The sequence below is a fragment of the Armigeres subalbatus genome, chromosome 2, assembly GCF_024139115.2.
Source record: "Armigeres subalbatus isolate Guangzhou_Male chromosome 2, GZ_Asu_2, whole genome shotgun sequence".
Taxonomy (NCBI): Eukaryota; Metazoa; Arthropoda; class Insecta; order Diptera; family Culicidae; genus Armigeres; species Armigeres subalbatus.
Window position 1 is genome coordinate 104,620,715 of NC_085140.1, and position 16,781 is coordinate 104,637,495.

Genomic DNA, 16,781 nt, shown 5'->3' on the forward strand with positions numbered 1-16,781 from the left:
ACCTACAGCTCTTCGATGAACCAACACCGAATGGAGTATCCTTCTCCGCTGGACTCGATCCTGGGCCAATTGCTTCCAGTCACCCTAAACTCTTCAACTGCAAAAAGCCATCGTGAGAGCGGCCTTCCACGAAGCCTTACCCAGGAAAAAATTATATTCATTTATTCCTAATCATTTTATTCAGTAAGTTCGTTCTAAAAATAATTTATTATCGCTTCAAATACTGTTTCCTTATACTAGAACTATCGTTGTACTAAAATAACTGCCGCAATGGCCAAAGCGCTCATCATGACTGCCCAATTCATCGTTCTGCTGGAGGCGCCACTTCCACCGCAGTACATTTTAGCACAGTCTCCTTTGGTAAATCGCTCGTACCGGCGAGCCACTTCCGACCAATTGCACAAACCAACTCGGCACCAGTCGAACATCAGTGCCTTCTCGTTGAGGAAGAAAATGACCTTCACCGGTTCGACCGGGTCGGCACACTGATACCGGGCGACCGCAACATTTGAGGCAAACGGAGTCAGCTCGCTAGATCTGAAGTTGCGGTTCTGCATAGCGTAGAAGTTATCGGCTCGAAGTGCCTCTCTATCCTTCTTAGCACCCAATGCAGCCAAGAAAATCTGAATCTCCGACTCGTGCGTAAAGTATGCAACGACTTGTTGACCATCCGCACGTCCCAGATGCTTCATCATGTCGGCTACCGCGTAGCAAGCCAGGTCCGAACTTTTCTCATACCCGTAGCTATTCTGGTAGTAGTACTTAAGATCTTCTTTGTACTCCAGAATGTTCACTTGAGTTTTGGTGAAGACACTGCACCAAGAGCTATATTGTTGTAGATGCCAAGCCTGCTCGTACCTGCAAGCATCCCACATGGCTTCAACCTGATCAGAGCTCAGATTGTAGCGGAATCCCAATCGTGCCGAGATATCACCCAAAGTTTCCTGGTACAAGCGGGACCTCAAAAACTTGTTCAACTCAGAATCTGGTTGCTTGTTCTTGTCCTTATTGGCATCATATGCTGGGCAAAAATCGTATGGTTTTAACAGTGTGTCGTCGTTGGGCTCCGGCTCCGCATTGATGAAATTGTACGCACCATCCCCAAACAATCCTTCCACAAACGCTTTGAAACTGGCTTCGGTCCTTTGCGTTTTCGTGTGACGGAACTAGACATAAAAATGCTCTATGAGTTTCAAACTTTATCAATTTCAAGATCGCATACTTACTAAATACCGTTGCTTGTCATAAGGCCCATTAAAAACTTCGTAGAAGCGATCCTTCTCCCGTCTGGCCAGCAACTTCAAATCGCTCCATCCTTGATCGGTGAGAAAAGATTCGTGATCAACGGTAACGTTCCGATCCCACCGCCACGATCTAAGCAGATCCAAATCGTCCGGGCACATCCGACCCATATCAGGAGCCGTACGTCGATTTTCGTAGTTGTCCAATATGGATTCACGGAGCTGCAATTAGCCGTTCGATATTAGAAATACGTGTTCACAGAGGATTTAAGCCGACCTTAGCCTTACATTGTTTAGAGTCTTCGGTAGAAACTCGATATCCTTTTTTCCCGGGAGTCTCGTCCCATGACGACTCAATATCCAAAGCTTAGATGGAATGCAATCTAAGGATGTATGGCAAGGATTCGAATTAGTGATATGAGATCAGGTTTCCAAACTGTTAACTTACTTGGAACAATATGCTCCCGACTAGAAGACGAGCCGTGGATTACTTCGTAGGCAGTTTTGGTGGCAAAATGTTTTGACTGGCTCCGGTCATTATCATGGCTGTAGCAGTAGTCCTCACAACATCTGTTGCTCTGCGCGTGGGCGATGGAAATGTAAAGGAAGATCACAATGAATCTAAGAACGATGGCGCGAATGTTAACCATCGTAAGATATCTGTAAAATAGAAAAAGGGAAAGGAAATTTCATAGTAGTAATGAAGCTGAATATTTGGTGATATTTATGGCAGAAAGTGAAACCAGTGAAAATAATCAGGTTTGAAAAAATCATGTATTTTTAAAAAAGTATGTACCACTCTCCCTCGGATTTTTTCACCCAAAAATAATATTTTGAGGGCAACAAAAAGAAATTTTTAACATTCAACATTATCAAATCAAAACATTGTTTAACAAATCTGAGGAGTTTTATATGCTTTTCGTTTTAATATTTTTTTATTATCAAAGGGGGGGGGGTGTCTTGACTTTTTGGAGACCAGTAGAACATATATTGTCAGATTTTCTGGATATGATACACTGCGCGGCGTTTGTAATGTTCCCAAATGGGTACTTGCACAAAACTTCACGCGGCGAATGACTGTCGAAAGGTACGGCCGCGCCAAACGATACACCGCAATGCTATTCACCCATAAGAATCAAGTAAACGGGGTGCGGAAAGCGCGGCGGTACCTTTCCCGAAGGGTACGCCGCGTGCAATTTTGAGAAAATCAGGCAATATTGTCCCATGGATGAAATAGAGGAGGATTGCAGTTAGAATACAATCTGCCAAAGCAGATTAAGGTATGGTAGACGGTCTACTGCACAATTGCACTCACCAAAATCTTATCGATTACGCTGAGAAGTAACAGTGGAGATGAAATGCGTCATTGCCTCACATCAGCGACTATCCGATTGGGGTCAGACAAAGCTCCGACCGTATCTGAAAATCGCTTGCGTCCCTGGGCGCCACATAGATTTTCGCGGTTAAGACAACAGAAATCCCATCCATAGTCAATAAATAGCTAATAAAGGGACATTTCTAACTTTTTGATCTGCTCCAGAATGATGCGGAGTGGGGCAAAATACTGCATGATAGTTGCAACAACATTCACACTGGCAGCATAGGATCAGCCCTGAACACCTCCGCCGACAGCCAATCGACCTTGGAAGCGCCATTAGATTTCATGCTTCGGATGGGTCCTTTTCGACGAGCACTGGCTGAGACTTGAAGAAGCTGTTCGAAGCACTCGAGTCAACATTTCAGCTGTCCAAGTCAGTGAGTAAGTTCTTACTTGATACTTGATGGGCTACAGCTCTTCGATGAACCTACGCCGAATGGAGTATCCTTCTCCAATGGACTCCCCTAGCAGCACAATTTAGATCGATTTGGTTGCTACAACTTAAATGTAGTCAAATTCAGTTGTATATAAATTACAGAAACCTCTATACCACATGTGTGCTCCTTGGGTCGATCCTGGGCCAATTGCTTCCAGTCGCCCTGAACATTGAGCGCCCTCAAGTCCACTTGAACTGCAAAAAGCTATCGTGTACGCGGCCTTCCACGAAGCCTGCGGCCTCTTCCGGGTTCTCTACTAAATATTATCTTCGCTTGACGTTCTTCCGGCATATGAACAACGTGACCAGCCCACCATAGTCTGCCGTGTTGAATAAGCTTAATAATATCCAGCCCTTTAAACACCTGGTACAAGTCGTGAATCATGCGACGCCGCCAGATACCATTCTCCTGTATACCGCCGAGTATTGTCCGCAGCACCTTACGCTCAAACACTCCGAAAGCTCTCCGATCAGCCTCCTTTAACGTCCATGTTTCATGGCCGTATAAAGCCATCGGAAGAATCAGAGTAGTATATAGCGCGAGTTTTGTTTTCGTTTGCCGACTACGGAACTTAAGCTGATTACGAAGTCAATAATAATTAGCTGAAATACGCCTTTTCACCACCTCGCGGCACGGCGATCAATCCCGATAATATCGATATCGCCGTAAATCTCAGGAGCATATGTACGATCTTGTGATAATGGTACCGCTTCTTTGCACACCAGCTCTCCTAATCGCTCCCTCGAGCGCTATATTGAACAGTAGATTCGAGAGTGCATCATCCAATCCATCTAAGGTAACAAATGACGTCGATATTTCATCCGCAATCCTTACATTTGATTTCGAGCCGTCCAACGTTAAACGAATCAGCCGTATCAGTTTCGCCGGAAAACCATGTTCAAGCATAATTTGGCATAATTCATTCCGTTTCACTGAATCGTACGCCGCCTTGAAATCAATAAACAGATGATATGTCTGCAAGTTGTACTCCCGGAATTTATCAAGGATTTGCTTCAGGGTAAACATCTGGTCCGTCGACATCAGCCCTTACGAAAACCTGCTTGGTATTCGCCGACGAAGGGCTCTTCAAGCGGTCTCAATCTGTTGAACAGAATACGGGACATAATTTTGTGCGCCGAATTAAGGAGGGTTATTCCTCGGTAATTGGCGCACTCCAGTCTGTGCCCTTTCTTAAAGAGAGGGCAAATAAGGCCGTCCAACCAGCTAGTGGACAATTCCCATCTTCCCATATTTTCGACATAATATGGTGCAGAACTTCATAAAGCTGCTCACTGCCATGTTTGAGAAGTTCAGCCGGGAGCTTGTCCTTCCCCGCAGCCTTAATGTTTTTCAGCTTTTACAGTTTTTTTAACCACAGACTCCACAGCTTGTCCATCGTCGCTAATATTTATCCAGCTTTTCGCGCACGGTAATGGCGACTCTGTGGGTTTAAAAGTGTATCCGTCCCTGTACTTCTTTGACATCTGGCTTGGGTTTGACATTCCGTTTTCCTCCTGTTCCAGGATGAGGGGAGAGGGTAATCGAAATGTCAAACCCAAGTCAGATGTCAAAGAAGTACGGGGACGGATACACTTTTAAATCAACAGAGCCGCCATTACCGTGCGCGAAAACCTGGATTCTGTTCACCGATGCACCGTCACTTCCACTATTCAGCAAAGTCTCGAAGTGTTGCTTCCACCTGACAGCCACTTTGGTTTTATTTATCAACAAATTCCCTTGTTGGTCGTTGCACATGCCGGGAGATGGCACTGTCTTTCTCCGCACGCCACAGACTCATAAAACCTCCGCATATCGTTCTGCTCCATTTTTTCCTGCGCCTCGCTAATCACTTGTTCTTCATACTCTTTCTTCTTCCTGCGGTGGGTTCGTTTTTCGGCTGCTCTTGCTGCTCTATTCGATCGGGTACCCGACACCAACATCCGGCTTCTGGCAACGTTCTTCTCGTCTGTCACTCTCTGACACTCCACATCGAACCAACCCGTCCTGGGTCGCCCCTGTGCAGTACCTACCACTTCTCGTGCTGTTGTGCTCACCGCTCCATGGATCGACTCCCATAGATCGTTGGTGTTGTCGCTAACGTTGATTGCACTTATCCGTTCGTCGAGCTTCTGCAGTACTCAGCCAATACTCCTTCCGCCGACAATCGCTGGATATTGTAACGCATCGTTCGCTGTGATCTTTCGTTCAATACTGTTGACAACCGTGATCGAATTTTACTGAAACCGAGGTAGTGATCAGAGTCAATGTTCGTACCTTTGAATGTCCGGACATCGATAACATCGGAGAAATGGCGCCCATCCACCAGAACATGGTCTATCTGGTTGCCAGTTTCACCATTTGGGTGTCTCCAGGTGTGCTTTCGGATGTTCTTTCGTGCAAAGTAGGTGCTACTGATGGCCATCCCTCTGGCAGCAGCAAAATTTACTAGCCGTAGGCCGTTGTCATTGGTAGCGGAGTGAAGGCTCTCCCTACCGATTATGGGACGGAAAAAGTCCTCTCTACCGACCTGAGCGTTAGCGTCTCCGATAACAATTTTCACGTCATGCTTTGAGCACTCTCCATAGGCTTTATCATTATAGGCTTATTTCCATTCATAAAACTTCGGATTTATCGTTTGTCGGTGCGTAAACGTTGATTAGGCTGTAATTGAAGAATTTGCCCCGTATCCTCAACATACAGATTCGTTCGCTAATGGGTTTCCACCGCATCACTCGCTTCATCTGCTTGCCCGTCTATGGAACCTATAGTGCCTATAATCCGAATCAGACCCAGAAGTGTGGTGGGCAGCGTAGTTCGCCTCAGCCCGGTGCTCGCTGGAAACGATAGCGTATCAACGGTAGTTGAAGGGCTAGGCGGCTAAATGGACTACACCGAAGGGAGCGCTGGTTAGCGCATTGAGACTTAGACTGCCAGTTAAGTCTCAATTACGGTTCTGGCAGGCACGTTAAAGGTTGTGTGTTTTGTATATTGTTATATTGTGTATTGCTAGGGCTGACAGCCGAGTCATTCTTCTCCCTTAGTAGAGCCGGGTAAAACCGACTCGAAATGGCGGGTGGCCTAATGGCAAGGCTGCCTTCCGTCCCATAAAACCGTGGCGGGCCTTGTGACACGCTGTCCAATTGTGCTGTCTGGTTGGTGACCAGACAGAAGTAGGCTCAGATGAACTCCCTGACTAACGCCGATCTGGCTCTGAACACGAAAGTGTCAACCCACGCATGGCCTCCCTGCTTGCTCGCAAGCATAGACAACCATGAGATCATAGAGGCGACTACATCAGTAGGATTCGATGGCAGCTGCAAGGGGGACCCATGAGCTATGTCAAGTACTCTAATTTCCAGAGGTAGGGACGCCGTAGGCGCAGCGGGAGATCCCTTCGCAAGTAGGGGTCTAGCGAGGTCTCCTCCCACTAGGGAGGAGAATGGTGTTGAGGCAGTAGCTAGTTTGCACGGGACTAGCACTACCCCAGCGGGAGGGGTTGACAGCCAGAGCGATGCTCAGGCAGTCAACACACCAGGCGAGCCTCTAACCGGTATCCGGTTAGTCGCCAAGCAGCTCGATGAGATCATCGAGTTCACGAGCGGTCGAAACAATATCAGCAAGGATCTGAAACAGAAACTTCTGGTACTTCGACAGTCGGTTCAAGCGGTAAAACGCGAACATGGCACGCTCACCAGGAGGGAGGTTGGAAGCGAGAAGGGGGAGACACGTACTCCGGCAGAACCCTTCTCCTTCCTTGGAGAGGTGATTGGTACCACCCCGAGTGTCGGCGAGGGAGGGACTGCGGCGCGCTCCAAACGCGCCCGGCAGCAGTCAGAGGGTCGGTCCGGTTACGTTAAGCGGCGCCTTACTGTTACGAACAGCGATACGGTCGAGTCCGATAGGGCGCCCGATCGTCGAGAGAGGGCACCCAATCAGGCGAAACCACGAGGGAAGGGCAACGGTGCGGCCCAGGCTACTAAACTCAAGGGTGATGGTAGCCAACCTGCGACGACTGCTCAGCGGACCGAAAATCCCTGGCAGCTCGTTAGCAGAGCTAAGAGGAGAGAAGAGGGTCCTCACCCCGCAAGGAAACTTAGGGACAGAAGCGAAGCCTTGTTGGTCAAGACCGACAAAGAGAGGTACGCCGACGTTCTTAAGACCATGCGAGGTGCCGGAAAGCTTGTGCGAAGCGTCAGACGCACCAAGGCAGGCGAACTGATCTTGGTGCTGAAGCGTGGAGCAAAGGCGAGCGGTACCGTCTATAAGAGGTTGGCCCAGGAGGTCCTGCGTGAGGGAGTGGAAGTGAGGTCTCTGGCCACCGAGGTGACTCCGGTGTAAACAGCTGGACGAAGTCACCGAGGCAGAGGACCTCATTTCGTCTTTAAAGTTGCAGTGCGATATAGAAGTCGAGCGGTCTTCTATTCGTCTTAGAGGTGGGCCCTTTGGCACGCAGGTAGCTTGGTTCAAGTTACCGGTAGCGGACGCCAAAAAGGTCCTGGCGATCGGGAAACTGAAGGTTGGATGGTCAATATGCCCAGTAAGCATATTCCAGCCACCTTTAGTCGAAAAGTGTTTTAGGTGCTTCGAATCTGGTCACAAGTCATGGGAGTGCAAGAAGCCGGACCGAAGTAACCTGTGTCGTCGTTGTGGAAAGGAGGGACATTTTGCGCAGGCCTGCGATAAAGCACCAAGGTGCCTTATCTGCGCTAGTAGGAAGCAGGCCCGTAACCATATTATGGGTGGACCTACTTGTCCCTTCGGTGGTGGCAATAAGAAATCGCCGTGCGGGTAGCACAGTTGAGTCTTAACCATTGTGCTACTGCCCAGCAGCTGCTGTGGCAGTCGGTCTCTGAGTCAGAGACCGACGTCGCTATTCTTGCAGATCCGTACCGTGTCCCTGTCAATAACGGAAACTGGGTCGCGGACGACTCCAAGATGGCGGTTTCCGGTCCAAGAGGTCGTACACACACCTGTCGAAGGTGTCGCCATAGCTAAGATCAATTGTAGCTGCTATGCCCCACCACGGTGGCCAATAGAGCAATTCACCCGGATGGTCGATAGCCTATCGTCCGACCTTGTAGGTCGGAAACCGGTTGACATAGCGGGGGACTTCAATGCTTGGGCGGTGGAGTGGGGAAGCCGCTGCACCAATCAGAGAGGTCAAGCTTTGTTAGAGGCTCTAGCAAAGTTGGAGGTCGTGTTAGCCAATGACGGCCGGGGGACTGAACTGGAGGGTCGACGAGGGCTACACCCACAACGATCACCTAGCCATCCGCTACGTGATCAGCTGTGGTGTGCAGCAGTCGAGGTTGAGGAATCCCCGTCAGGTCCGTGGGTGGAAAGCCCAAAGCTTCGACAGCGAAGTTTTCACCGCGGCGCTGGGACTGGAGGGTAACACCGACAGTCTTACAGGGGACGCACTGACAGCTGTCCTGTCACGTGCATGCGATGCCAGCATGCAGAGGAGGGCACCACCGAGGAACGGTAGACCTCCAGCATACTGGTGGAGTGCAGCAATCGCAGACCTTCGGTCAACTTGCCCCCTCTTGCCATCAGTAGCAGTAAGAGGAAGTGTTTTGACAACCTATGCCTGAACGCCAATGCTAATCCTTGGGGCGATGCCTACAGGATAGTAATGGCGAAGACCAGAGGGGGGCTGGCGCCTCCCGAACGGTCGCCGGAAAGGTTGAATCGTATTATCGAGGTTCTCTTCCCGTCCCATGCCACAAGCCCTTGGCCACCCCCAGCACCGCAGAACGCGAGTGCTGAAGTGGCTGAAGTGGCAGCGGTGACGAACGAAGAGTTGCTTGCGGTGGCCCGAACCCTTGACACGAACAAAGCTCCGGGGCCCAACGGAGTTCCAAACCTCGCTCCGAAGGCAGCGATCATCGCTAACCCGGACATGTTCAGGACAGCCATGCAGAGATGCCTGGACGAGCGCAGTTTCCCCGATAGGTGGAAGAGACAGAAGCTGGTGCTGTTGCCGAAGCCCGGGAAACCACCAGGTGACCCATCGGCGTACAGACCAATCTGCCTACTGGACACTACAGGGAAGTTGCTTGAGAGGATTATCCTCAACAGGCTTACCCCGTACACCGAAGGTACGAACGGCCTGTCAAGCAATCAGTTTGGGTTTCGTAAGGGTAGTGTTGGATATAGTGTTTTCGGTCAGTGCAGAGCAAGTGAAATGAATCGACGGCTAGTTCCGAGAATTGAATAATAATTACGATAGTAATAGTGCTAGGATGCAGAAAAGAATGTGAAACGATGTTGATGTAATCATTATCAGTGGTAAACAAAAGCTATTGTTTATAATACTATAAATACTGGGAGCAATAAACAGATGGGTTGAGTTTTATGAGAGATAACAACAAGTGTTAGTTTATTTCAGTGGCGACGAGATAAAAAAAAAAGCTACTTTCGCGATTAGGTGCGGTGAAGTTAATAGTTAGCAGTGACGGTATTGTTGTAAACGGTGTGAAGTGAAAGAAATTGGAAGTCGCACAAGGTGAGATCTTGGCGGGCGATTAGTACTTATGGTCAACGGAATTGTGTAGTAAGGAGTGCTTTGTTCTTTTATGTATTTCTTCGCCATCAGCCGGTCGAATAGTGACGCTGATATTCGGAACAACCATTGTTGTGCGGCAAAAGAACGTATAATAAAAAACGAATCGGTGGACGGTGGTCCAGCAAGCGTTGGGATCGATCAAGCGGCAGCAGAGCGGAGCCAATTGGACGGAAACCGGAAAGAAGCTTTGAGAAGCGGAAACAAATTGAACCATCTCAGTATCTCGGTGGTGGAAGAATCCAGATCGCCATCGGGTCAACCCTCGTCTCGGCCCACAAGGGGCAGGTGAAGATTCAGAATAGTCAGAGTGGACGAAGGCGTCATTGTACGCTCCACTTCTCTGACAGCGAAGGCGGAAATGGTGGAACACGTACTATACCAGAGAGGGCGGATCGAAGCGAAATCCATGCACGAGGAACCAAACGAACGTTCTCGGAGGCCGACGATAGCGCAGATGAATTCCTCGGTTTCGAACCAGAACAACCCATGCCCGCCAGTCGCGAACTACACCCAATCTCATTACAACCTTTTCAACGGCCGGTGCAACAGCTGATTAGAAATGAATCTAGAACTCCACGAAGGTCAAGTAGACTGAAGAAAAGAAACATGATGATGCATTTGTATACATGAACTAAATTTTGAACTGATAATACATATTTTGAATTATTATAATACTAAGAGTAATATGATCAAATTTAATTTAATTTACATGAAATTAACTAGAAGGGAAAGGTATTGTTGGATATAGTGTTTTCGGTCAGTGCAGAGCAAGTGAAATGAACCGACGGCTAGTTCCGAGAATTGAATAATAATTACGATAGTAATAGTGCTAGGATGCAGAAAAGAATGTGAAACGATGTTGATGTAATCATTATCAGTGGTAAACAAAAGCTATTGTTTATAATACTATAAATACTGGGAGCAATAAACAGATGGGTTGAGTTTTATGAGAGATAACAACAAGTGTTAGTTTATTTCAGGTAGGTCCACGGTGGATGCTATCAACTCGGTTGTGAAAACTGCGGAAATAGCGATACAACGCAAGCGGAGGGGAACTCGATTCTGTGCGATAGTGACGCTCGACGTCAAGAACGCATTCAACAGCGCAAGCTGGAATGCCATCGTGCTCTCGTTACTCCGGTTGGCCATTCCGGTGGGCCTGTACAACATTTTGGAAAGCTATTTCCAGAATCGCGTACTCTTATACGAGACCGATGAAGGGGAGGGTAGTGCTTCTATCACCGCAGGAGTCCCTCAGGGATCTATCCTGGGCCCGGTGCTATGGAACACTATGTACGATAGTGTTTTAAGACTGAAGTTCCCCCCAGGTGTTAAGATCGTTGGCTTCGCCGATGACATAACGCTGGCTGGCTCAAGGCAGCTGGGGCTAGCTCATCACAAAACAGAGTTGGTTTTAACAACCGTAAGTCGGTACAGGAGGCAGTGGTTCGCGTGGGGACTGTGAAATCATTTCCAAGCGGGAGGTGAAGCTCCTCGGGGTGCTGATCGACGATAGACTGAACTTCGGCAGTCATGTAGATTACGCCTGCAGGAGAGCTTCGACAGCTATTGTGGCATTATCCAGGATGATGTCCAATAGCTCGAAGGTGCGCTCCAGTAGACGCAGGTTATTAGCTGGGGTTGCAGTATCTATCCTTAGCTTGGGCCTCGGCGCTTAGGGTCGAACGTAACCTGCAGAAGCTGGAGAGTGTACACAGGCTAGCGTGTCTCAGAGTGATAAGTGCCTACCGCACGGTATCACGGGATGCTGCTTGTGTTATTGCGTGTATGTTATTGGACTAGTCATACGGGAAGACGAGGAGAGTTTCGACATGCGCGGAACCAGAGGAGCCCGTAAAGCCATTAGAGTCACTTCGACTATCAAGTGGCAACGGGACTGGGATAACTCTTCTGAGGGTAGGTGGACCCATCGCCTGATACCTAGCGTATCAAGATGGGTTAATAGGAGGCATGGGGAAGTTCACTTCCATCTGACACAGTTCCTGTCAGGCCATGGCTGCTTTAGGTGGTACCTACATAGGTTTGGGCATACGGACTCTCCCGTCTGTCCGGACTGCCCAGGGGTCGACGAAACTGGCGAGCACGTACTATTCGTATGTCCTCGTCTCGTCGATGTTAGGAGCGGAATGCTAGAGGTGTGCGGGAGGGACACTACTCCGGATAATCTTATCCAGAGGATGTGTCAAGAGGTTGAAAAGTGGAACGCGGTCTCGGGCGCTACCACTCAGATTGCCAGCATCTTGCAGCGCAATTGGCGCGCCGAGCAGCAGTTGGATAGCGCCGACTAGTGGGTAGCTAGGGTGAGGATGGTGAGGTACCAGCGGGTAGTTAGTTAAGTAGTAGAGGAACTAGTGGGTAGCTAGTTATGAGGTAGAGGAACTAGTGGGTAGCTAGTTGTGATTTGAAGCTAGTGGGTAGCTAGTATGTGGGCGTGCGTAGTCGCACGGACCCCTCCCAGAAGTAATGCCGAAAAGACTGTTCCGGGGAGACTCAGGGTCTGTGAACAGGGTGGTTTTAGCGGGTCGGCAATAGCTAAACCCCGTTCGCCGGTAGCCCACCGGTGTCTGGATGCAGATTCCCACCCTACTGGAAAAAAAGACCCAGAAGTGTAAACTCAAGCACGGGCGCGGATACGTAGATTCTCAAAACCCGAAGCAAAATCCTGAAGTGTAAACCCACTCACGGAAAATGTTTTGACAATGGAAACTTATCGGCGGAAAATTTTCCCTGACCAAACCCGGCGCAGAAGCCCGTAACAAGCCTTTACACCCTTAATTTGTTTTCGTTTAGGCTATTCACACTTATCGCATCATCTGATGATAAATTTCCGCGATCGCAAAAAGCGAGATCATCACCTATGAATAGAACAGTTAACACCAATCAATTTTCTTCAATCAATAAAACAAAGCAAGTTTTGGAACATTCGAATCGAATCGATACGGGTCGTTGGTTCCTTCCGATGCCGGGTGGAAAGCAAATGAGACCATTTACCCAATTTGGTTGTGTTTAATTGAATGAAACCGAACAGCAAGCGGAAGATAGAAAGAGAAATGAGTTCGTCGCTTGTTCGGATGGTTGATTAGATGGTTTATGGTGTAATTATTTTGTGTCATGTGGGTATTTTTTTTCTAATGTTGTTTCACTCTGTTCACGGATCGTCAACGTCGATCATCACATCGTTCATCACCCCACCGCTCATAGAAAAATTGCACACAGTGCACAGTGTTGCTTTTGTCGATTTCGTGCGCTTTTTAATAGCATCGTTTCTGTTGATTTTTCGCTGTAGTTTGTTTGGAGGAAACGTTAGATATCATAAAGGGCTTTTTGAGAAAATCTGTGAAATGATTAATCCACCTAAAAGTGAGATAAAATTTTACTTTTTCACCTAAACCGTATATGCGCCTAGTGTCTTCGAGAAAGTTGTAGCGGATGGTATTTTAGGCCACTTTGCCAAAATCATGTATCTGTGACTTATACTTTACTAGATATGTGACATTTACCGTGGAAGGCCCCTAAAATCAGTTTTTGAGCATAACTTTTTTATATGTTTCAGGCACTTTTACACCCTTCTACAAAGTTGTTTGGCTAATAAAAATACACGTTTTTGTAGAACATTGCGAAGCTCTATCTCTTAAAATTGATAAGTTATTTGAGAAAATATGTTTTTCTAGGGGTATTTGAGAATCGTATAACTTGGTCCGGCGCAAAATGGCGCAGACAACTTTTTAGTTCTCTGAAGCTGCTGTATGTTGACTCTTGCCTAGCGATTGAAGCTTGTGTTTACACGAAATTACAAACGAGTTATATAGATTTTAAATTTTCTTGTTTTTGGCCTTACTCGTACACTAAGATTATGTATAGGCTATAGGATCGCACTAGAAAACAAATTTTTGATGGTGGCCCATAAGCCCATAGTTTTATATAGAAATTCGATAAACTGAGCTGATGTCTGTATGTGTGTATGAGTGTATGTGTGTATGTGTAGACATTTAAAAGACACCTTTTTTGCCTTTCTCGTACACTAAGTGCAAAACTAAAAGACTTTTTTATTAAGACTAGATATACACATAGTGTCTTCGGGAAAGCTGTAGCGGATAGTATTTTGAGCCATATTGCCAAAGACACCCCATGTCTAACTATTATACTTTAAAAAATATGTGACTTTTTCAATGGAAGATCCCTAAAATCACATTTTTTATCATAACTTTTTTTCTATTTTTCCAAGACTTTTCCAACCTTCTACAAAGTTATTTGTCAAACAAAACTACACGTTTTTGTGGAACATTGCGAAGCGCTATCTCTTAAAGCTTAAAAGTTATAATGAAAAAGGTGTTTTTCTAGGGGTGTTCAGAAATCAAATAGCCTGTTCCGGCGCAAAATGGCCCACAAAACTTTTTAGGATTCAGAAACTACTGTTCTTCTACTTTTCTCTAGTGATTGAAACTTATGTTTACACGAAATTACACGTGTGTTATATCGATTTCAAACTTCCTCTATAAATCTCTGCTTTTTTAATTAATTCTGTATAAGGAGGAATCGCTTCGGTGTCTTTTAAATGTCTACACATACACACATACACTCATACACACATACAGACATCAGCTCAGTTTATAGAATTTCTATATAAAACTATGGGCTTATGGGCCACCATCAAATATTGGTTTTTAGTGCGCTCCTATAGCCTATACATAATCTTAGTGTACGAGTAAGGCCAAAAACAAGAAAATTTAAAATCTATATAACTCGTTTGTAATTTCGTGTAAACACAAGCTTCAATCGCTAGGCAAGAGTCAACATACAGCAGCTTCAGAGAACTAAAAAGTTGTCTGCGCCATTTTGCGCCGGACCAAGTTATACGATTCTCAAATACCCCTAGAAAAAACATATTTTCTCACATAACTTATCAATTTTAAGAGATAGAGCTTCGCAATGTTCTACAAAAACGTGTATTTTATTAGCCAAACAACTTTGTAGAAGGGTGTAAAAGTGCCTGAAACATATAAAAAGTTATGCTCAAAAACTGATTTTAGGGCCTTCCACGGTAAATGTCACATATCTAGTAAAGTATAAGTCACAGATACATGATTTTTGGCAAAGTGGCCTAAAATACCATCCGCTACAACTTTCTCGAAGACACTAGGCGCATATACGGTTTAGGTGAAAAAGTAAAATTTTTATCTCACTTTTAGGTGGATTAATCATTTCACAGATTTTCTCAAAAAAAGCCCTTTATGATATCTAACGTTTCCTCCAAACAAACTACAGCGAAAAAATCAACAGAAACGATGCTATTAAAAAAGCGCACGAAATCGACAAAAAGCAACACTGTGCAGTGGTGCTGACTGCTGCATATGTGTTGAATCCGTTGACTCATTGCAGAACATTCTTTCTGTTTGAAACATAGGCTCAAGCGTCTATAGAAATTCTAAGAATGGTAGAATGCGATTCGAAACCGGTGAACGATCTTCAACATCTCATCTCAACAGAAAGTGGAAAACATAAAGCAAAAAAATATGAAGGAAAGTGCAACGTATTCTTGCTGACTTGCTGAGGTAATATCGGGTTGGTCGATGATGACGATCGTTAAACATGTAGATAAACAAGTTCCTTCCTAGATGTAGATGCCTATATAATCATGTGCGATCGATGTTTGCGGAGAGTATTATGTCACCACAACCGGTTTACGGACGCCGCTTATTACGCTGCAATCAAAGGGTGATAAATAAATTCTACCTTGAACTTGAACGGGAAATTCTTGACTTGAATCGAAAGTTGGAAAGAATAATTGAACGCCATAGATACATTACGATGTGATATGGGGCTGCACCACCAGGGAAGTAAAAACTAATAACAGATTTATGAACACTATAATAGGTGGCGTTCATATTTAATTTCAAAATTTTATTGGCAACCTTTTAAAGCCTTATGGCTATTGAAGCCATTTGAAACCATACTTCGTCTTGAGTGTCAAACACTGATACCTAACGTACCAAGCTGATACAATACAATTAGCCAATATTTAATTGCAAGTTTGTATACTATCGGTACTCCATACTGGGTACACACTTCAGTTCATCACTTACCGTTCGTGTCGGTTGAACTCAAATTTCTTCTAACTGCAATGGCACATTAACGCGTGACGATGATAATTATAATCTGCGGGAGCTGTAAATGTCTTTCTTCGCAAATCACCTGCTCAGCTGCATAGCCGTAGTCTGCGCCGAAACAAAGCTTATGAACTGCTGCGCATATATGCGCCTAGAACAACACCCAACTGCGCGGCTCTTGTCCCAAATGCATTCGAAATGGCACGAACGAAACGACGAAGCAATGATAGCGCACCACTGTTCTTCTCTCTTTGGAAGTTAGAATCGTTAGAATACACCCGCGGTCAGGAATGTTGATTTATGCAGGCTGAAACTCATGAACCTGTTGAACTGAGACCTGCGCGAAGATGATAAGCCGAACGATGATACATCTATAACGTCCGACAACCCGTTGAGGACTGACTGGAGCTGTAGTGCGTGGGTTCGTCGCCGTATCTAGTCTTTCTCTCTCGCGTACCCGCGCAGCTCGACCGGAGAAGAGTCGATTCGGTTGGGTTTGTGTGCATCTTTGAAGCGTATAGAAAACGTATAGATTGTCGATGTTTAAGCGGGTGAGAGCGCGACACTTATCGCTTGGTTGTTTCTCATCTTATTCTATATATTCTTTAGACAACACCCTTTCGTACAGGGTCACAAAGAAATGACCCCAACATACAAAGGGCTGTGTTGAAGCGAAAGTGGAGAAAAATGCAATAGTCGTTAATACGTGGAAGAACAATTTTATTAAGTAAAATTCACTTTAAGAAACCTTTGAAAACACAACGTCCGCGACATAATAAACAAACAAATTAATCCATAGCGACCTGATAGAGCATGTCTTATGGCCTTCGAAGTTTACTACTGGTCTCTTACAAGGATTATGTCGTTCTTTTGCATTCGACGGGAATAGTTGACATCACTACGACCTTCTGACCTGGGCAGAAAGTTCTTCGTTCCCTTTATCAATTGCCTTCAGGACATCCCAAAAAGCTAAGCGTAGCCTAAACTATGATATGCATTCAACTCTTCTAAAACAGGGTGATATAAACC

At 46.1% G+C, this 16,781-nt stretch overlaps 1 protein-coding gene and 1 long non-coding RNA gene across 2 annotated transcripts; one reads left to right on the plus strand and one right to left on the minus strand.

The window, feature by feature from the left end:
- Positions 1-188: 188 nt before the first annotated feature.
- LOC134214851 (multiple inositol polyphosphate phosphatase 1-like) lies at positions 189-16,152 on the minus strand. Its single transcript, XM_062694140.1, has 5 exons — positions 15,729-16,152; positions 1,690-1,901; positions 1,530-1,624; positions 1,227-1,463; positions 189-1,166 (listed from the first exon to the last, which is right to left on the minus strand). Exons 2-5 carry the CDS (start codon positions 1,889-1,891, stop codon positions 243-245), a joined length of 1,458 nt encoding a protein of 485 aa, XP_062550124.1. The 5' UTR covers positions 1,892-1,901; positions 15,729-16,152; the 3' UTR covers positions 189-242.
- LOC134214850 (uncharacterized) lies at positions 9,211-10,587 on the plus strand. The gene is made up of 2 exons (XR_009979943.1): positions 9,211-9,564; positions 9,655-10,587. It is a non-coding gene; the product is annotated as an uncharacterized LOC134214850 (long non-coding RNA).
- Positions 16,153-16,781: the final 629 nt, after the last annotated feature.

What these genes read in the sequence shown, in the direction of transcription:
- LOC134214851 (XM_062694140.1), bottom strand. Translation starts at nt 1,891, where the DNA reads ATGGTTAACATTCGCGCCATCGTTCTTAGATTCATTGTGATCTTCCTT. An exon ending in TCGGGAGCATATTGTTCCAA is followed by an intron (nt 1,625 to 1,689) that starts GTAAGTTAACAG and finishes ATACATCCTTAG; the next exon opens with ATTGCATTCCATCTAAGCTT. An exon ending in ATGACAAGCAACGGTATTTA is followed by an intron (nt 1,167 to 1,226) that starts GTAAGTATGCGA and finishes TTTTATGTCTAG; the next exon opens with TTCCGTCACACGAAAACGCA.